We start from the raw sequence: 22,068 nt of genomic DNA, 5'->3' as shown, positions 1-22,068 counted from the left end.
AATTAAACTTGAAAGACATCAGATATACCAAGAAATGCTGGAGAAGATTTTATATTCACGGAAAGAAAAACCTACTTTATACTATGCAAATTTCACACTATGCAAATTCAAAATTTTTGCATCATCTTGGACTGTCAGGAAGTGTGTCATGCGCGTGTCGTGTCATGTGGTGGAGATGTATATAAATGACTGTGGTGGTCTCTCCAGCAGCGTCTTGTCAAGATGAATGCAGCGTACAGCCTGTTGCTCTCAGTGGCTTTGACAAGCTTGACACTGACAGGTTCATAAAATCATGCTTTACAGATGAAAAATGATAAATAAACTGTTTCTGGTTGACTCAAACTTGCGTCTTCATTGGTTTAGGTACATTTGGAGCTGATATCACCAATGGCAAAAAAGTCAAGAAGAACTCCATGCTTTACATGGCATCAGTTCAGATTGATGGAAAACACAGATGTGGAGGATTCCTGATCGACCCGAGCTACGTGATGACAGCCGCACAATGCGATGAAAGGTAAGATGTTAGTTGGCCTACTGCTAAACTGGGATATGTTCAACAAAACTGTTCACTAATCTGCAATTATGTTCATGTTAAAGAGGCAACATGACTGTGATCTTGGGCACCCACAACATCAGTCCACAGAAGGCGAATCTGAGAAGATACATAGTGCAACATAAACATAAGCACCAATCTTTCAGAGACCCAAAAAATGGCTATGACATCATGCTTCTCAAGGTACAATATTTCATTAAAAATTAACATGTATTATAAAACATAATAATATTAGTTATTATTAGGTTATAATTTAAATACAATCAAACTATTTCATTATAAATTTATATTACTTAGTTTAAAATTAAAATAATAAATGTATAATTTAATATGTATTATCATTACATTATAAAATACATTTCAAATGTAATATTAAAAATATATATTTTATTTTGTTTATAATTAAAATAATAAATGTATTATTACTTTGTAAAATTAAATTAAAATGGTTAATTATAAATTTATATTTTAGAATTTAATAATAATACATATTAAATTATACATTTTTTACTAATTAAAAATTAAATAACATAAATGTACATATACATATTTTTAATTTCATTTTAGAATTTAATAATTATAATAGTAATAAATTGTACATTTATATGTCAATTATAAAGTAAATTATATAAAATGTAAAATTAGATATTTTGCATTTTATTTTAGAATTAAATAATAACATTATACAATAATAATAATAAATTATACATTTATATTTTATTTATAAAGTAAGGAATTTCAATAAAATTAAAACATTAATCATGAAGACTGTATTTTTCTTGTGTGAAATTCTAGCTGTCCAAGAAAGGTGTGAAAGGTGTGAAAACCATCAAAATCCCAAACAAAATCCCCAGCAAACCACTGAAGCCTAATTCCAAGTGCCAGGTTGGGGGATGGGGTAAAACTGAACAGCATAATGTGGTGAACGATCTGCTGGTGACAGATGTGTCGACTATCAACTTCACAACCTGCCAGACGATGTGGAAAAAACTGCGAGTGAAACCCCCCGACAACGTCCTGTGCACTGTGGGCTCCAAGACTAAAAGTGGCGCTTGTCAGGTACGGCAACAGCAATATTTTGAGTAAAGTTCATAATTTGTGAGTCTTATTTATTCTTCTAAAATATTCTTCAGAACTCAATAAAAATTTGATTGTAATCATTATCAAACATATTATTGCAGGGCGATTTAGGTGGACCGCTAGTGTGCAATGGGAAAGCGGTGGGCATCGCCTCTTTGGAACGCTGTGACTCCCCAGATGTTCCCAACATTTACACTCAAATTTCAAAATACACATTATGGATCAAGAAGGTGATCAATGGAGGTGCTTGATGCCTTTGAAACTGAATTGTATTGTTGTGCATGGTGGTGTGAGAGGTCATTCAGTCTCATTTTGCTGTTTCTTAGATCGTCACAAAAATGCTGTTGGTGCATGAGGCAGGTTGAAAAAAAGAGAGAAAAGAATTTGCTTAAGAAAGTGCATTTGCTGTCACATTAGTTAGCCTAAAGTAAAGTTCTCATCATTCTTTGTATTTCCTTGGGTTTAAAACAGACCATGTAGGCCATGATGCACAAAAACCACAAACCATATTTTTTTTTTTTCCATGTTCTATTAATCTAACATGTTCTGGTAATACAACATGTTCCATTAATCTAACATGTTCTGGTAATACAACGTTTGCGGCCACAGAATAACTTTCAAAATGAGTCAAGACCTGCAAAAAGGAGCTGGGGTCCATCTTGACACAAATGCAGCATCACTCTGTGGTAAAGCTGAAAAGTGTTGCTAAGTAATACTTTTATGTGGTTAACAGACTGTTTCAAAGATTAACTTCCATAGTCTTGTAAACAGTGTTTAAAAAAATGACCTGTTTAGCAAACATATTCACACAGAAGAACTACATCCATCAAAATATTTGACATGATTTATTTTACACAAGTCAGAGCAACATGTGATTATAAACTATAAAACTCAGTTGCAGTCAAATTTGTGTCTATATAAAAGGTGAATTTTGAATTCCAGAATGCCAGAACAGACTATTTCCTGTATATATAGAACTGTATTCTGTATGCTATATTCTGCAATTATGATTACACATACAATACTAACCAAATAAATCCTTTTGCCAATGACTGAGTCTGTATTTTCACAATGACAAATTATGTGCACGCAGAAAAAACTACCTTAACATGTCAGTGCTTGTGTGTATATTGTGGATTACTTTAGAGAAATAATGCATTCATACATAGACATGATAAAACAGGGATGGACAGCATATAAAACCTGTGATTGAAAATTTTGGTCTGAAATACACATTTGAAATTTTATTTTCAATCAATAGGTTACAAAATATCCTGGAACTTTTAAAACAATTAAATCTTTTTAAACAAAAAGGTTGATCGACAACATTATTTTCTGTTCAAATTTCTTTGACGATACTAAAATTTGGGAATCTAAATACAGTATCTCACAGAAGTGAGTACACCATTCACATTTTTGTAAATATTTTATTATATCTTTTCATGTGACAACACTGAAGAAAAGACACTTTGCTACAATGTAAAGTAGTGAGTGTACAGCTTGTATAACAGTGTAAATTTGCTGTCCCCTCAAAATAACTCAACACACAGCCATTAATGTCTAAAACACTGGCCACAAAAGTGAGTACACCCCTAAGTGAAAATGTCCAAATTGGGCCCAAAGTGTCAATATTTTGTGTGGCCACCATTATTTTCCAGCACTGCCTTAACCCTCTTGGACATGGAGTTCACCAGAGCTTCACGGTTGCCACTGGAGTCCTCTTCTACTCCTCCATGACGACATCACGGAGCTGGTGGATGTTAGAGACCTTGCGCTCCTCCACCTTCCGTTTGAGGATGCCCCACAGATGCTCAGTAGGGTTTAGGTACCCTCAGCTTCTTTAGCAAGGCAGTGGTCGTCTTGGAGGTGTGTTTGGGGTCGTTATCATGTTGGAATACTGCCCTGCGGCCCAGTCTCCGAAGGGAGGGGATCATGCTCTGCTCATTCATGGTTCCCTCAATGAACTGTAGCTCCCCAGTGCCGGCAGCACTCATGCAGTCCCAGACCATGACACTCCCAACACCATGCTTGACTGTAGGCAAGACACACTTGTCTTTGTACTCACATTTATTTATTTATTTATTTTTTCACATTTATTTGTATAGCGCTTTTCACGATACATATCGTTTCAAAGCATCGTACTCCTCACCTGGTTGCCGCCACACACGCTTTACACCATCTGAACCAAATAAGTTTATCTTGGTCTCATCAGACCACAGGACATGGTTCCAGTAATCCTTAGTCTGCTCGTCTTCAGCAAAATGTTTGCGGGCTTTCTTGTGCATCATCTTTAAAAGAGGCTTACTTCTGGGACGACAGCCATGCAGACCAATTTGATGCAGTGTGCAGCGTATGGTCTGAGCACTGACAGGCTGACCCCCCCACCCCTTCAACCTCTGCAGCAATGCTGGCAGCACTCATACGTCTATTTCCCAAACACAACCTCTGGATATGACGCTGAGCACGTGCACTCAACTTCTTTGGTCGACAATGGTGAGGCCTGTTCTGAGTGGAACCTGTCCTGTTAAACCGCTGTATGGTCTTGGCCACCATGCTGCAGCTCAGTTTCTGGGTCTTGGTAATCTTCTTATAGCCTACGCCACCTTTATGTAGAGCAACAATTCTTTTTTTCAGATCCTCAGAGAGTTCTTTGCCATGAGGTGCCATGTTGAACTTCCAGTGACCAGTATGAGAGAGTGAGAGCGATAACACCAAATTTAACACGCCTGCTCCCCATTCACACCTGAGACCTTGTAACACTAACGAGTCACATGACACCGGGGAGAGAAAATGGCTAATTGTGCCCAATTTGGACATTTTCACATAGGGGTGTACTCACTTTTGTGGCCAGCGGTTTAGACATTAATGGCTGTGTGTTGAGTTACTTTGAGGGGACAGCAAATTTACACTGTTATACAAGCTGTACACTCACTACTTTACATTATAGCAAAGTGTCATTTCTTCAGTGTTGCCACATGAAAAGATATAATAAAATATTTACAAAAATGTGAGGGGTTTACTCACTTCTGTGAGATACTGTACAGTTTAAAACTCATTTGCGTGATTTTAATTTTCTAGGAAGATTTATGAGTTGCAAGTAATGGTTAAAAATGTAGCTAAAATTATTGAATACACCCGAGATGGTCAAGACCTCAAAAGTGGTACAGGCCAAAATCAACATATAAAAAAGACATTTGATGTGCTTAAAACTACGTAAAATGTCATACTAGATAATAAACACCAATAAGCCAAAACATTATGAAACAGTGCTAACCCACCGAGGCATGGACAAGACCCCTGAAGGTGTCCTGTGATATCTGGCACCAAGACTTAAGCAGCAGATCCTTTAAGTCATGTACGTTGCAAGGTGGAGCAGCCGAGAATTGAATTTGTTGGTCCCACACATGCTCAACTGGATTGTGATCTGGGGAATTTGGAGGCCAGGGCAACACTTGAACTCTTCATCATGTTCCTCAAGCCATTCCTGAACAATGTGTGCAGTGCAGCAGGGTGCAATATCCTGGTGAAGGAGGCCAGGGTGTACCTGGTCTGCAACAATGTTTAGGTAGGTGGCACATGTCAAATTTTCATCCACACGAATGGCCGGACCCACGGTTTACCTGCAGAACATTGCCTAGAGCATCACACTGCCTCCACCAGCTTTTCGTCGTCCCACAGTGCATCCTGGTGCACACACACATGGCCATCCACGTGATGTAAAAGAAAATGGGACTCACTGGACCAAGCGGCCTTCTTCCACTGCTTCAAGGTCTAGTTCTGATGTGTCCATTGTAGGCACTTTCAGTGGTGGACAGGGGTCATCATAGACACTGATTGTTCTACAGCTACACAGCCCCATATGCAGCAGAGTCTGATGCACTGTGTGTTGTGACACATTCCTCCCATAACTATCGTTAAAATTTTGTGTGACTTGTGGCACAGTAGACCTTCTGTAGCCTCACACCAGACAGGACAGCCTTCGTCACCCTCATGCATTGATGAGCCTGTTTGTGGTTTGTCTCTCCTCGGACCACTGTTGGTAAATTCTCGCCACTGCTGACCGGGAACAACTGAAAAGACTTGCTGTTTCAGAGATACTCTGACAAGAGTCAGGCGCCTTTCCATAACAATTTGGCCCTTGTCAAAGCCACTCAGATCTTTATTCCTGCCCATTTCTCCTGCATCTAAAGCCCGGGATACACTGCACAATCTTTGCAATCCTTTAAGATCATTACAAATCACACTGTGCAAATTGGATCCAATTGAACTCGGGCACGATATGCATGTAAACTGTACGATGATGACACTTATTGACTTGTAGGCTACGATGCAAGTTTCTATAGAAGAATAAAACGTCATCAGCATGTGCTAGTGGTTAACAAAAAAAAGGAAGCGGCGAAAGAAGAAGGGAAAAGAGTTTTAAAACAGTTTTAAGTTTTAGCGCCATGTCGCTTTGATTTCATGTCGCATTTTTATTGGCTGGTCAGTAGACGTAGGTCGTAGCAGCAAACACACTGTGCGATGATCATGCTGAATTTCTGACACTGTCAGAAAACTATCGTAGGCTATCTTTGGTCGCAAGACCAGGAAAACAGCCGTCTTTGAACCTCTCTCGCTGTAATGGGACACCAGTCTGTACCCTATTCATGAAAAATTCTCTGCTGTGTAAAATCTGGCAAATTCATTGTGTACTATCCATTTATCTACACATTCATAAAAAGCCACGACTCAGGTTAAAAAAACAAAACCAAAAAAAAACCAAACAGGTTTAAATTAAACCAAAAGATCACAGGATCCCATCATAAATTGTGCCTAAAGAAATGTTGCCAAAGAAATTAAATTGCACCTGAAAGCAGGGGTGGATTAGGGTCCTATACATAAATATATTCAAATGAAAAAATAAAAGACCTGCATTTGCTTGTGTCTTCTTAATGAATTACTAAAAATTATATTATTCCGCAAAACACATACACCACATCAAAGTCCTGCAGCGATATATATATATATATAAACATGGCTGCATATTCCCCTAGTTGCTGGGAACATTGTTTTCAGACATATTAATTTACTTGTATTAGGTTTTGCATTTGGATATATATTTAGACATTGTTAGACTACTTTTTGTCGAAGTTTTTTTTTTTTTTACTTCAGATGAAAATTCTGTCATCATTTACTCACCCCCATGTTGTTCCAAACCTGTAGGACTTTCGTTTATCTTCAGAACACAAATAAAGATGTTTTTAATGAATATGAGCGATGTCTGCCCCTCCATAGATAGTCTACACAACCACTTTGACACTTCATAAAGAGATCGTAAAACTAATCCATGTAAATCGAGCGGTTTAGTCCAAATTTTCTGAAGAGACACAATCAGTTTATATGATGAACATATTGAATTTAGGCTTTTATTCGCATATAAACATTGATCAGTGAACAAACAGAAGCTCAGTTAAACCTGCTTGACGCACGAGAACAAACCTCTTACGGAAGCTCAAATGTGCTGCGTAACACACGAGAATGAACCTCAATGGTTCTCGCAGGTCAAGCGAACATGCTTGAGCTTCCGTTTACCATAACTGTTGTGTGTATTGATGAATGTCTATATGTAAATAAAAGCCTAAATTAAATTTTTTCAGGGTATAAAGCGATCATGTCTCTTCAGAAAATTTGGACTAAACCACAGATGATCCAATGGTAGCTGCACGGATCTCAGACTGCCTGGCGAACATCTCGGCATGGATGAAAGAACATCACCTACAACCCAACCTAGCTAAGGGGCGGTTCATACAGAACGCGTTATGTCAAGACGCAGGTCAGTGGAACGAAAAAAGCACCTAGATAAAGGTCTAGAGATGCGTTTCTAAAACTTATTTTAGCTTGAGCGCCACCTTTTTAGAATGTCGTGTCATGCGCAAAATGCTCCAAATAATGTGAGCGCAATGGTTAAAGACATCCGTCTAGCGTGTGTTTACATTAATAAACAATGGAAAAGTAGTGCAGTGGAATGGAAAAATGTGTTCTGTGTGAACAGCCCCTAAGACAGAGCTTCTCATTTTCCCAGCCACTCCTTCAGTACAGCAGAATACCATCCAGCTAGGTTTATCAATGATAATCCCGTTGAGTTCAGCCAGGAATCTTGGGGTAATCCTTGATGATCAGCTGACCTTTAAAGATCACATTGCAAAAACAGCACGATCGTACAGGTTTGCACTGAACAACATTAGGAAGATCAGGCACTTCTTAGTCTTGTGTAGCCAGACCTTCAGACTGGCCGCAGAAGATCTGGACACTATTGCAGCTTTTATTGGCCAAGAACCGCCCAAGAGGACTTTTGACTGACATATAACGCAACCAATCACAATTTGTTTTGTTCCGCGTCATGTTTAGGGGCGTGAAAATGTAAAGTTGATGTCCCTACAATAACAGACCGGTGTGCATCTAATAAATGATTCATTCTAGAACGTTGTGCAAGTTTATTGCAACAATGGAACCACGAACTTCACATACTTTAGAAACTCCAGTGTTTAGTTGATTCTGGTAAGCGCTCATTGTCACAGTCGTAAACACAACGCCGTTCATCTTCTATGAGGGGGTTTGGCGTCACGGCATTTGTTTCCATGCAGACCATTAAAAAACACGACACGTGTCTCCCGGACATCCTGTAGAATTCAACCAACCAGATGACGACTTCGAAAATCCCGAAATGTTTCCAGCTAAGTGTGCCATATGCAGCAGACGTTCAGCCAACGGTCCGTGAGCGTGACATCTGAGGCTGAGACTAGGTCCTTCTTAACAAAGCATGCAACACAGTTTCTTAACCAGGTCCTTGTGATTTCTAAATTCCATTGCAATGCCTTCTAGCTGGACTTCCAACATGTGCGATCAAACCTCCGCAAATGATTCTAAATGCAACAGCATGACTTGTCTTCAATGAGCCCAAGAGAGCTCACGTCACACGCCAACAGAACAGGGCTCTGCACCATCTTACCTCCACCCTCTCTTACAAGTCTTCGTCCCCTCCAGAAGCCTGCAATCGGTAAGTGAGCAGCGGCTTGTGGTTCCATTGCAGAGAGGCAAAAATATCACTCTTCATCCACTGTTCCTTGCTGGTAGAATAATCTACCAACCCCATCCAGACAGCTGAATCTCTCACAAAAATCTCTATGCTTTTACTATTCCATTGTCTATGCTCTCATTATTCTTTAATCCCTTACTGTTCTAGCTATTTTGAATGATGACTGGAACATTATATTACTGACACTTCTCGTGTTTATTGCCTTCTCATGATGAATTGTTGTATTCCTCAAGTCACTTTGGATAAAAGTGTCTGCTAAATGAATAAAAGTGTAAGATCTTGTTTTCAAGGAAAGCAGAACTTACTTGTATCACACTATGCAAAAGTAGCTACTTCTGCATTTTGCATCATCTCTGATGTCAGGTCGTGTCATGTGGTGGAGACCTATATAAATGACTGTGGTGGTCTTGCCCAAGTGTAAGGTTGCTGGATGGGGTAAAACTGAACAGCAAAGTGTAGTGAATGATCTTTCGGTGACAGAGGTGACAAACTTCACCACCTGCCAGACGATGTTGCAAAAACTGGAAGATCCACTCCCAGACAACGTCCTGTGCTCTTGGGGTTTCAAGAAAAGAAAAAAAAAAAAAAGTGGTGCTTGTTAGGTATGGCAACAGCAATATTTTGGGTAAAGTTCATAATTTGTGAGTCTTCTTATTCTTCTAAAATATTCTTCAGAACTCAAAAATGTGATTGTAATCAATATTAAACGTATTATTGCAGGGCAATTCGGGTGGACTGCTAGTGTGCAATGGGGAAGCGGTGGGCATCGTCTCTGTGGAACTCATGACAACCAAAATGCTTTCAATATTTACACTCAAATTTCAAAATACACAGTATGGATTAAGAATGTGATCAATGGAAGTTCCTGATGACTTTAAAACTGAATTTTATTGTCACCTTTTATGGTGACATGAATGCTACACGTAAAAAAAATTCAATAAAAGCAAGATAAAAACTCAAGCAATGACTCTGCATTTCTTTGTTTCTAAAGTGCCACTTCACAGAGAGCGAAACCGTCCTGGGACTGTTTGATACTCAACCACAGTTAAAGTTCACCGCCATCACCACATCCTATAAATTACACAACAGTCTTGTTAAACAAAAATAGACGCAGCGCTCGGGGAAAAAAGTTCAAGACGACACATACACTCCTACAAAAAATTAAATGTTATTTTTTATCTTCGTTTAAAAAGCCCTGAAGACACAAGCAATCAATTTGTCAAGATGTATAAAAAGTCTCAGAAAATAACTCCAGTCATCAGAAGGCATTCAGTCTCATTTTGCTGTTTCTTAGTTGGTCACAAAAACATTGTTGGTGCATGAGGCAAAAAAAAAAAAAAAAAAAAAAAAAAAGGAAGAAGAAACTGCTTCTGAAAAAGTTCTCATCATTCGTTGTATTTCCTTGGGTTTAAAACAGACCATGTAGGCCATGATGCACAAAAACCACAAACCCTGTATTTTTTTTTTCCACGTTCTATTAATCTAACATGTTCTGGTAATACAACTTTTGCAGCCACAGAATAACTTTCAAAATGAGTCAAGGCCTACAAAAAAGGAGCTGGGGTCCATCTTGACACAAATGCAGCATCACTCTGTGGTAAAGCTGAAAAGTGTTACAAAGAAATACTTTTATGTGGTTACCAGATCGTTTCAAAGATTAACTTCCATAGTCTTGTAAACAGTGTTTAAAAAAATGACCTGTTTAGCAAACATATTCACACAGAAGAACTACATCCATCAAAATATTTGACATGATTTATTTTACATGAGTCAGAGCAACATGGGATTATAAACTATACAAAACTCAGTTGCAGTCCATTTGTGTCTATATAAAAGGTGAATTTCAGATTCCAGAATGCCAGAACAGAACATTTCCAGGAAGAGATTTCTCAAATAAATAAAAGCTGAATAACAATATACATATAGAACACGCTTATATTTTTATCTTCAAATTAGGATTCATCTTGAAGCTTTACAACTCCAAGATTAATACGTTTCTGTTATTTCTGTAACCAAAAAGCACATGCACAAAAAAAAAAGTGTAAATTGTGGTTTATACCATTATAATATTCATATTTGAATTTTACAAACTCTAATTGTTGTTCCTCAAAACTTAACGGAATTCAGTTCGACGTATATGAGGGTGAAACACTTCTTGACGTGTTTAAGTCTTCTCAGCCGCTGAAATTTTTCAATATGCTACTTTTGAAGTTCTAAATGCTCATTTTGAATGGTCTTTAACATATTGCAGGCCTTGTTTGGTATAGTCACTAACTGTGGAAGGAGCAACTGATAGGGCATGGATAGACTTCTTGACCCCTGAGTGAAAAAAACAAAGATATTACAAGACTACAGTATATTCTTATATGTGGTCATATATATATATATATATATATATATGGTGTATATATATATATATATATATATATATATATATATATATATATATATATATATATATATGGTGTGTATATATATATATATATATATATATATATATATATATATAAATAAAAATTTCCACCAAATAAATCATCATTTACCTGAGTTCCATGCATCCAGTGGGGAGAACTCAATTTTGGGCGTGGCAGGAAGCTAAAATATTGCAATAAAAGTATTATAACAAAGTGACTTGAAATAACACAGAATACTACTGCACAAATGCCACCGTAAGAAGTTTTCTGGTTAGCATTATACTCCCGTTACAAAACTACATATTCACTACCGTTCAAAAGTCTAGAGTTTTGTTTTGTTTTTTTTACGTTTTTGAAATGCGTCCCTCAATTACCAGTACAAACAGTAAAATTGTGAAATATTTTCTATTTGAATGCATTTTAAAACAATTTATTCCTGTAATGACAAAACTGAATTTTCAGCATCATTAATCCAGTCTTCAGTGTCACGTGATCCTTCAGAAATCATTTTAATATGCTGATTTGCTGCTCAAGAAACATTTATTATTATTATCAATGTTAAAAAAAAAAAATGTTCTAGTTAATATTTTTGTGGAAACCATGATACTTACAGGATTCTTCAATTAATAGAAAGTTCAAAGAAACAGCACTTATTTGAAATAGAAATCCTTTGTAACATTATAAAAGCCTTTACTGTCATCTTTGACTTTGTCTTGCTGAAGAGAAGTATTCTTTCTTTTTTTTTTTTAACCATCTTACCAATCTTAAACTTTTGATCTAGTGTATTCTCTTTACTGCTATCACATCTTTGTAAATAAATGTGAGGTGAGATATAGTTGGTAAGGATGTAACAATATTATCAATTTCGTGGTATTGCGATAGCAAAATTGTCTCGATATTATCATGGTCACATGACTGTACGAAGCAATACGTCTTCCGGGCAAAAAGTGTAGTTTTTTTCAGCCTGGTTTGGAAAATGGTTCAGGTGTGACGGGTGGCCGAAGTGCGAGAAGCGTATCCTTTAACAGAGATGTCTCACCTCATGAATATATTATAGCAATGAATTCACTGAAAAACCCTCACGCTACTCATCTCATATACGTCAGATATCAATGCAGAGAGAGAGAGAGGGAGAGATGCACAAAGCTGCACGATTAATCTTTAAAAGATCACGTCCTCTATTTCTTCACCCACATGATCTAATTCCTAAATGACAACGATTTGCCTGTGTAGATTAAAACTTTGACAAAAATAAAATCCTGACATTCGAATCTGCATTCACACTGCTGCTGATCTAGAGTGAGCAGTTCTCTTGTTTAGATATAAACAGCTTCACAACAAATCTTTTCAATCTTTTCAAATCCAATTATCACATTAGTATATACAAAAGTTTATTATTCAGATATAAACGCTGATGTCTACGTCACTAATCAAAATAGATTAAATCAAGTAACTGGGTGCTTCAAATAACGACTGTACTGATTGCATTGTTACGCCACTAGGTGGCAACCAATTAGTGTTAAAAATGTGTCTATCACTGAATCATTCTTTCAGAAACAAGGGAAGTCTTTATGAATCCAACTTATAAAAATATTCTGTTTCACCTGTCTGGATCTTACATGTGTGTTCAATCTTCTCATTTGTGTTGAATTTGTGGTAACACTTTACAATAAGGTTCATTTGTTAACATTAGTTAATGTAGTAACTAACATGATCAAACCATGAGCAATACATTTATTATTGTATTTGTTACTCTTTGTTAAACTTAGTTAATAAAAATACAGCCGTTCATAGTTTGTTCATTTAACTTCACAGAGCATTAACTAACGTTAACAAATACAGCTTTTGAGAATGTTAGAAAAAATAATAATGTTACCTTTGTCAAAATCCAGTTGGTGCAATTATTTTAATTTTATAAGGTCATTTGACCCATCTCATACTATACCTCATATCTCTAAGCAACAGTCATGATTAGAGGATAAAGAAAAGAGGACAGGATATGACATGGTTAATTTATACATCATTGTAATGTCCAATCATTGTTTAACACTTATGGCACTTTTTTCCAAGTCTTCATTTGTCTTTTTTTTTTTTAAATATTGAAATAAATATCGTATCGTGGACTTTCGTATCGTATCGTACCGTCAGATTTTGATATTGTTACATCCCTATTTGTTGGTGTCATCTGCCATTATTTTGTTTATATACCTTTACACTGCACTGAATGTCACAGGCTTCACTTTCAGTTTCAATTATACGTTCAGTTTCAGTACTTTTCGTACCTCAAAGCCAAAGTACTTCATCCACTCCTCCACAGCAGGTGGGATGGCTGCTTTAGCTCGGCCCAAGGCAACAGATCCTTGCTCGCTGCCTCCAAGAAGTCCTGAATCATATGCAACATATAGGGCTCCTCCTGCAATGGTCACTTTTGTGGCAAACCTAAGATATACATAACAATTCAGTTATTCAATGTCAAAAAGCCACATTCAGGAGATGTTTGTTATTACGCGATAATTTCGATTCAACTCGCATCCAAAACAAAACATGAATATTTAACATATACGTTGTTAAAGTTCATGCTGAACATTTATATTAGAATATGCATATTTATGTTAGAATATGAAAATTAGCACGCTAGCTATCCTTAACCTACTATGTACATTAAGACAGCTACTCATATTATATATATATATATATATATATATACACACACACACACACACACACACACACACACAAATTATTATAATGCACAAAATATGCCAACAACATAACTCTTAAGCCCAACCAGACACTTGTAAGCTAACTGCTAATTAGCTCCATATACAACAACGCAATGACACTTACTTGACTACAGGAAAAATCTTGGCAGCCATGGTCTTAAAAGCAATCGTATTCTAAAAAGTACACAACTGTGAAACAAAACCCTACTTCACTAAATATTTTGCTCTATCTTGACAGCGAATTCCACTGACAAGGGCATTTGCACCAGCGGAATGAACTAGAGGCAATAAAGTTGGTTTTGAATGCCTTAAGACGCTCGCAATCCGCACATTCGACAAAAAACAAAAACAAAAAAACGTCGGATGTATATAAATATGTTATTTGTGTTTTTGTCATTAATAAAAATATATAATAATAAATGAATAAGTTAATCAAAAAAACACTTTTGTTAGTGTTAATAGACGACTTGGTTTTATTTATTTGTTGAATGTGCTGCCAAGACAACTTCGTGCACTTGCTGTCAGTCGCTGTTTCAGTATTATTAATCGTATTAATCATTAAAAAAGATTTGATTTAATTTAACGTGATATGGTTTTATGTTAACGGAATCTCTTTCAACGTCAACGTCTAGAAACTCAATAGCTTTGCAGAAGTTACTGAAAATTAATTCTTAATCATGAGTTTTATTTCCTAGACGGTCATTTAAAGAAAAAATATATATAAACACAAAAAACAACAACACAATTAAAATAATACTGACAATACAAAATAAAAATAATTCTTAATACCACAATAACACTATTTTATAGCACATACAATGTGCGTTTATTGCTCTGAAGATTATGCTTTGACTCCGCCTGTCTGACACACAAAAAGTAGGAATTATACGATCCGGTTCTGCAGGTTCTTTGGTTATGTAGACTGACTTTTGACAGTTGATCGTTCAAGTTCACATTTCTGTAAGCTTTGCTGTCGCATCCTCCACAGATTTACTCAAATGAAGCTTTATGCCAAGTTACTGTTACTGTGCAGCATAAGTGTCGCTTTCATTGCGGTTCGATGGAGTGCTACGTCGTTTAATGAGGGTGAGTTGAACGGCCGCCTTTTTGTTTATCTATGTGCTGTAATAAAATGTAATATTCATAGGCTAGCCTATAATAGCTGATTAAAGTCATGTGCAAGACCCGTGACAAGTCAGTCCAGGATTTAAGAGGATATTTTTCTTTGCCCTTACCCTTTTTTATGGCAATATTTCTGCGCCTAATAGTAAACAGTTAGGGTATTTTAAGGTATAGCTTATTTGCACTTTTGCAGACTAGGCCTATTGTTTTATTTACCTTGCTGTTGCGACTGTCTGTTCTCTCTTGTAATAGGTAAAAAAATAATAATAATGAAATAAACCATTATTTTCCCTTTAAATTCGTTTAATATGTTCCTCAAAACCCAGTTGCCAAATATAAAGTTTTAATCTACAAAATAATTCAGAAATGTGATATTTATCCAACATACTGTAGTAAAGTGTTGTTTGATGTCAGCAAAAACACACAAAACAAAATTAACTGGAAAGTACATCAGTCAGATTAAAACTAAAAAATTAAAATATGAAAAGTCATGCCATTTATTGTTATCTTTTTGTGTCACTTTGAGATATTAAAATCAGCTCTGTGTTGTGCAAGGCAAGATAACAGGAATTAGAAATTAACAGAAATTATGTGAACAATTGTATGTGCATAATGTAATTTTACTACTTAGAATAGTTTTTAAATTAAACTGCAAATTCTACATTTACCTTTCACCATCATTTTAATATGTACGTGAGCAAGTGTGTTAAAAAAAAGAAACATGATAGACCTACATGAACTCTACTGAACTGGCCCATTCATAACAGTTATAATATAGAGTTGATTATTGCACTTTATTTCCCTTTAGGGTCATTGAAAATTGATTTTCTCCAATTGGCAACTCATGTGATAGATTTAATTGCCATCAGCATGAACTTGCATGACTATTCAGACTAAAGTGCCACACAAATCACTACATATTTGCTTATGTATAAATACTGAACCAATTCCGTTACCAAATATCCCACCAAGAATCAGTTAAGGCTTTTGTTTGGCAGCCAACATTGACATTTATACAATTAAGCATCTCTGCCCCCAGGTTAACAGCTGTACCAAGGACGTTGTTTTGCCCTAAAAAAAAATAATTACTGTTACCGCAGAGTGTTTGTCAGAGTACAGAGAGGCTATTGGAGAAGGTTCATATAACTTTCTATGGATGTGATTAATGGGAAAAAACCATACATAAATTCTTTTAACAAACTGATATTGCGATAACCTAGAAAGCATAGAAAGCTGTCTTTGTCATGTGACCTTTACAACCATGAACATCATCTACACCATTATGGCATTAAGAGGCATTTTATGTAATGACTATTATTTAGTCAACATTGAACTGTGATTTGTGTCCTTTCAGAGTCTTTGAAAGGTGCCCGGGTGCTGGTGACCGGTGCCAGCACTGGCATCGGCGAGCAGTTGGCGTACCACTATGCCCGTTTAGGAGCTCAACTTGTTATCACGGCGAGGAGAGGAAATGTGCTAGAACAGGTCAATGGGGTTTTTTTCTTTCGTTTATCGTTTGCATTTGATTCAAAGAGGTCTGATTGTTTCAAAATGATTTGTCTGACTGCAGGTTGTGCGCAAGTGCCTGGAAATGGGGGCTCAAAGGGCCTTTTTCGTGCCTGCAGACATGGCGAGCCCCTCCGATGCAGAGCGCGTGGTACAGTACGCCATCGAACAGCTCGGGGGGCTGGATTTCCTGGTTCTGAACCACATTGGGCCCAGTCCATACAGAATGTGGAAAGGAGACGTGGAGCACACGCGATGGCTGCTAGAGGTGTTGAATCACAATGAAAATAAAAGTTTTTTTGACAATTGGGACTTCTTAAAAGGATAGTTCACCCAAAAATGAGATTTCTATTATTATTTAATCACCCTCATGTTGTTTCAAACCTGTATAATTGTCTTTCTTCCGTGGAACACAAAAGAAGATAGTTCGTATAATGTTCTGACTGCTCTTTTTCATACAATGAAAGTGAATGGGGACCAAAAAGGATACACTGTAAAAGTCACTAACATGCCACTATGTTTTAAAATTGCTGAAACTTTACATTAATAGTAGACTAAAAAAAAAATCGCTGTAGCTCTCAAATCTTATTCTGACTGTATACTCAAATATGACACGTCAAGTCTTCATGGTAATATTTGGGTGAACTATACCTGTTACTTTTGAACCCATATGATAAAACTAACTGAAATATATGACTTGATTTGTCTTTCGTTCATTATACACCCTCTTATAGGTGAATTTTCTCAGTTACCTACAGATGGCTCAGAAAGCTTTGCCGACTCTTGAAAAGAGTAAAGGATCGATAGTTGTTGTTTCCTCCCTTCTAGGTGAATAAAATATGAAACTTTTCTCACAGCTGTAGCTGCTTCAAAAAACAAACAAATGCTGGAATAACTTCTGTTTTCCACAGGAAAACTATGCGGCCCCTTCGCTTTGCCGTATGCCGCAACTAAGTTTGCACTCAACGGTTTCTTTGGAGGCCTCCAGCATGAGCTAGCAATGCAAAAAAGCAATGTATCCATAACCATCTGCATACTTGGACTGATCGACACAGATAGCGCTATGGAGAAAATCAAGTAAGAACAAACATCAAAATCTTTGGTTCTTTATCCTAATAAATTTCAGTTATTTAAAAGTTTAAAATAGCTTTTACCTAGTGGTGCTATCTCATTACTACTTAAAGAACAAATTGGCAGACAAAGTCATAAATAGGTTGTGTAACTCTTGTAACAATCCATATCATACATGACCGCTCGAGTTCCTGATAAAAGGCTCATTCTTCTTATCTCTTTTGTGTTTAATGCAGAGGTTACATCAATATGACCGCCTACCCTGCACATGATGCTGCCCGGCACATTATCGAAGCTGGAGCATCTCGACAGTCTGAGGCATATTACCCCTGGTACACCTTCTACGCCTGTCTCTTCAGGGATTGGTTCCCCTACTTTAGAGATCAGGCGATTCAAAACTCCTACACATATAATCCATAAGTTAATATGGAACTAATTACTGAAAGCTGACAGTTCATTTGAGAGCAGAGCATTAGCGGTTAGTGCATGTGCTCTCTCACACAACAAGACCTGGTGCTCGTGGGCTGATGAGAGGTCACAGTTGTTGAACACCAAACATTTTATATTTTAAACAATTTTAAAGATAGACTAAAGTGATTTATAGTACACTATCAATGAATTATTGCTGCTATGAGGATTAAAAAAGTTTAAACCTTGTTAATTTTACTATGTCTGTTCACAACTGTATGCACATTTTTGGAAGAAACTCTAAGTAATTGTTTGTAAAGTCTGAAATCATTAACATTTTATCTCTATGACTGTAAAGCACTCTGAACTTACCTCATGTTTTCTTATCAGTGACTTACTATCTACCTGACCTGTTGCTGACGAGAATATCTGGTATAAGACTTGACAATAAAGACGTTTTACTAAATGCTTGCCGCTTGAGTTTCATTGCTGATAAAATTAAACATTTAGAGCTTACAACATTTGACAACGAGTATGATGTTGTTAAAGACAAAGAATTGCGTCGCGCGCTATCTGCGTTGTTTTCGGCCCGTCTCTAAAAGAATTATGCAAATCAAGAAACGAACGCGAAAACTGCTCTCTGTTGTCTGTGTCTTTAAATATACAGCTATTACACTGTTTCGAAAGTATAACCATGACATTAAGTTACAATAAACCTCTGTCCTCAGAGGTTTATGAGGGTTGTTTTCTTTGCCCCAAGCATAGCTCTTTACGACATTAGATGTTGTAACACAATATGTCCGGAAGAGGGCAGCAGTCTCTTGATAATAGCGACATAAAACATTTGTGAGTGAACGTGTGCCCCATTCACCGTTTGACCAGTAGGTGGATTGAATGTAAAACCGCCAAGAATCAAGATTAAGACTTTTCTCTTTTGAGTAAGTCCTTCATTAGAGAGATGCTCACATTAATTCCCTGCAATTACCAGGGTTGGGTCATAATATACTGAATTCACCGAAGAGCTAGATTAACTGAAATGATGCCAGGCTGTATCAATTCTCATGTACTTGACTGGGTTTAAGAGGAAAAATCAAAGCCAGAACCACCTCCTACTTAATTTGCACTGCCTTACGCATTACACATACGCTATCTCTTTTTACTCACACTTTCCCCTTCTTTCTCAGACACACACCCACACATGCCCGCATACACACTCATGATGGGGCCTCCAGGGGGAAGGAGCAGGCCCGGCTGCCTGGGATAGCAGCCAGTAACACCTGCAACAGATTAGAGCTCCTAATGCTGAGCAATAAATCCCCCACCCTCTCCTGCATCACCATGAACATGAACTGCAAAACTATCTATCTATCTATCAGGACAAAAGTAGAGTGATTCGTAAAAGAACTGTTTGGATCTTTTCAATAAATCAGTTGATTCAGTTCACAAAGCTGGTTTGAATGATTAGTTCACAAAAACTGGTCTATTCTCAAGTCAACACACTGTTATTACTGTTCTAGTCAGTCTGTACTATTATATCTCTAAATTACCCAAACATCTTTAAAACAATTTTTAAAAAACAAAAGAAAAACTTTAATGTTTCTGAAAAGCAGTATTGCACATTAAATGGCTATCTTAAAGTTCAACATCCAAAATCCAATCTTTTAACTTTCTAAAAAAAAAAACAATGTCCCCAAATTACATCTGAATCTAGAAACAGTACTGCTGTTGTTCTGGATCCATTTTTTCTATTCACTGTGAGTGAGACAGTACTAGTCAAGCAGAGGGTGACTAGATGCTGGAGGGGGTGTTTGCAGTTTGATGAAAAGGGTGTGTTAGCCCACCCTCTAGCCTCCTAACCTCCCTCTCTCCAAGCTTTTCAAAAAGCACACAATGGTTGACACCTGTGTCCTTTCAGAGCGGCCACTGTTATTGTTTACACACTCAGCAGAGGGGAGGAAGAGGCCACAAGAGCTGTGAAGCAGGCCAAAGCCGCAGCCCTTTACCTCCCTTCTTCTAATTAGGACGCTTCACCCAGACCCAAACACACACACACACACGAGGTGTATGTGAATGTGTGTGATGTGTCTGTTAATTTCTGCACCAGTAGCAATGAAATTTAAAGGAATAGTACAGTAAATGAAAAAATGAATCAGTTGATCCAGTTTACAAAACCAGTCTGAATGATTTGTTCAGAAATCAGACTGATTCATTCTCAAATTTAACTCATAGATGGATGGATGGATGGATGGATATATATCTATCTATCTGGACAAAATGTCCAATATGTACAGGAACTGTTTATATAACTCAAATCTTTTCAGTGAGTCAGTTGATCTGTGAAAATTAAAGAAATACTTTATAAATGAACACCTGATTCATGAAAGAATGGTTCTTAATAGTGAAATCTTTTCAGTGAATCAGTTGATCTAGTTCACAAAAACATTCTGAATGTTGTTTTCACAAATTAGACTGATTAATTCTATTTATCTACACTATCTATAATGTACAGAAGTAGTGATCCCTGATTCATGAAAGAATTGTTCTTGTGAGTCGAATCTTTTCAGTGAATCAGTTGATCCAGGAAACAAAACCAGTCTGAATGGATCTATCAACACAGTGTCTATCTATTGCTACTCCGTTCTTTATGAGTTTGGAACAACATGGTGCTGAGTGAATAATGACAGAATTTACTTTTGGGTGAACTATACATTTAAAAACATATTTTACTGGTTCCGGGGCGAGTTTCCGGGAGGTGTTTGTACTTCAGTATATGTGGCGAACAACAAAGGGTGTTTGGGTTTATTTGTTGTTTTTCCCAGCTTGCTACAGGAATCATTTGTGCAGTTGTCTGTTGGCTTGGCTTGTATTTGTGGTGATGTATTGATTAAATAATTAGGGGGAATCTGTCGCGGGTCTGAATGTGTTTGCTGGTGTTATTTCGACATGACATGTTTTCGCCCTGTATCTGAGCTTAATGAAGTCCCATGCACAATTACGCATCTTTTTGTACCCTAGCCCTTCTCTTTCCCTTCTGTTTTGGGGGGCTCATGGGTGGTAGGGTGGGGGTTAGATGAATTCTTCTTTCTCTCCCTGTCTCTTTTTCTCTATAAAGGAGAGAAAGACCAATTAACAAAGGATAAGAAGTGAACCGTAAATACCCTCAACAAGGCCCAGCAAGAACAAGAACTGGCTTTCTCTCTATCTCTCTCTCTTTTCCCCCCATCTTCTATTCCCTCCACCTTTCACAAAGGGAAGGCTCGGAGCTTACAAAGTGCCAATTAACACTGAATGTTTGGCCCTTGCGCTTCCCTCCCGGAGCCGCTGACAGCGATGGTGTTTGGGTTAATACCGAAGGCCTGCAAAGAATTATAATTCTCCTCCTTCGCCCCTCCCCCATCCCTCCATCTCCCCCCATCCTCAATCCCTTTATTTTGTTTCCAATGGGGTGGTTTTACAGTTCAATGCACGTTCAAAGGGTGATATAAGATGACTTTCCAAAGAATTTCGTTTGGAGCAGTGCGGGGCAGGGTAGGGGTTGCCATTGCGGTGGGATGATCGGTTAAAGGACAGCAATTGAAAAAAAAATTTCAGACAGACAATGAGGCTTCCTTTAGTTAGTGGTGTTTGGCATGCATTTTGGATTTGAAGAAAAAACAATCACTAAGGAGTGAATTGACTAAACAGTGTTAATTTCCTCAACAAAATTACTGAAAAAGTTTGTTATTGAGGGGTTGGAACTGTCAAAGAAAGTGAGACAAAAAATGCACATCATGACAATAATAAAACAATTCTAATTAAAACATACTGTTAAAGTCGCCATGAAACAGAAGTTGCGATAGTCTTTTCTTCCCTGTTGTGACGTATATCCGAGTGAAATGGCTTCTCGAACAAGAAAAAAAATGTAAAGCAGGACTTGATTTTGTTCATGGGGAATTGATTGGATGGTTGTGGTTTGCTATTGGTCGATCTCATGTGAGTGACAGGTTGTCCCGCCCTTGCATGAATAAACATCATCACAGAAGAGATGTCTCTGGAAGTTATTTTGATGAACTATTACGAGGGCATGTGAATTAAAAAAAAAAAAAAAAAAGATTTATAATAAATACTGGTTGAGCA

The 22,068-nt window shown here is 37.2% G+C and overlaps 3 protein-coding genes across 4 annotated transcripts; 2 read left to right on the top strand and 1 right to left on the bottom strand.

Moving 5' to 3' along the window:
• The first annotated feature begins 184 nt into the window (after window positions 1-184).
• On the top strand, window positions 185-9,668 carry LOC127521379 (serine protease 57-like). Of its 2 annotated transcripts, none has more exons than XM_051910600.1 (6): window positions 185-280; window positions 364-514; window positions 598-736; window positions 1,349-1,612; window positions 1,735-9,310; window positions 9,429-9,668. In XM_051910600.1, exons 1-5 carry the CDS (start codon window positions 223-225, stop codon window positions 1,882-1,884), a joined length of 762 nt encoding a protein of 253 aa, XP_051766560.1. In that variant the 5' UTR covers window positions 185-222; the 3' UTR covers window positions 1,885-9,310; window positions 9,429-9,668. The 2 variants fall into 2 exon arrangements, with proteins under 2 accessions (XP_051766560.1, XP_051766561.1); XM_051910601.1 differs by having other exon boundaries at window positions 1,735-9,333.
• Window positions 9,669-10,441: 773 nt separating this feature from the next.
• micos13 (mitochondrial contact site and cristae organizing system subunit 13) lies at window positions 10,442-14,159 on the bottom strand. The gene is made up of 4 exons (XM_051910602.1): window positions 13,970-14,159; window positions 13,405-13,561; window positions 11,252-11,303; window positions 10,442-11,027 (listed from the first exon to the last, which is right to left on the bottom strand). Exons 1-4 carry the CDS (start codon window positions 13,996-13,998, stop codon window positions 10,930-10,932), a joined length of 336 nt encoding a protein of 111 aa, XP_051766562.1. The 5' UTR covers window positions 13,999-14,159; the 3' UTR covers window positions 10,442-10,929.
• A 231-nt stretch (window positions 14,160-14,390) lies between these two features.
• Window positions 14,391-18,423, top strand: hsd11b1la (hydroxysteroid (11-beta) dehydrogenase 1-like a). Its single transcript, XM_051910598.1, has 6 exons — window positions 14,391-14,931; window positions 16,322-16,452; window positions 16,538-16,741; window positions 17,208-17,301; window positions 17,385-17,550; window positions 17,781-18,423. Exons 1-6 carry the CDS (start codon window positions 14,844-14,846, stop codon window positions 17,962-17,964), a joined length of 867 nt encoding a protein of 288 aa, XP_051766558.1. The 5' UTR covers window positions 14,391-14,843; the 3' UTR covers window positions 17,965-18,423.
• The last annotated feature ends 3,645 nt before the right edge of the window (window positions 18,424-22,068 follow it).

Source organism: Ctenopharyngodon idella, chromosome 10, assembly GCF_019924925.1.
Source record: "Ctenopharyngodon idella isolate HZGC_01 chromosome 10, HZGC01, whole genome shotgun sequence".
NCBI classification, from domain to species: Eukaryota; Metazoa; Chordata; class Actinopteri; order Cypriniformes; family Xenocyprididae; genus Ctenopharyngodon; species Ctenopharyngodon idella.
Note: the sequence above shows the minus strand (reverse complement) of the source record. Positions and strands in the feature narration are given on the sequence as shown.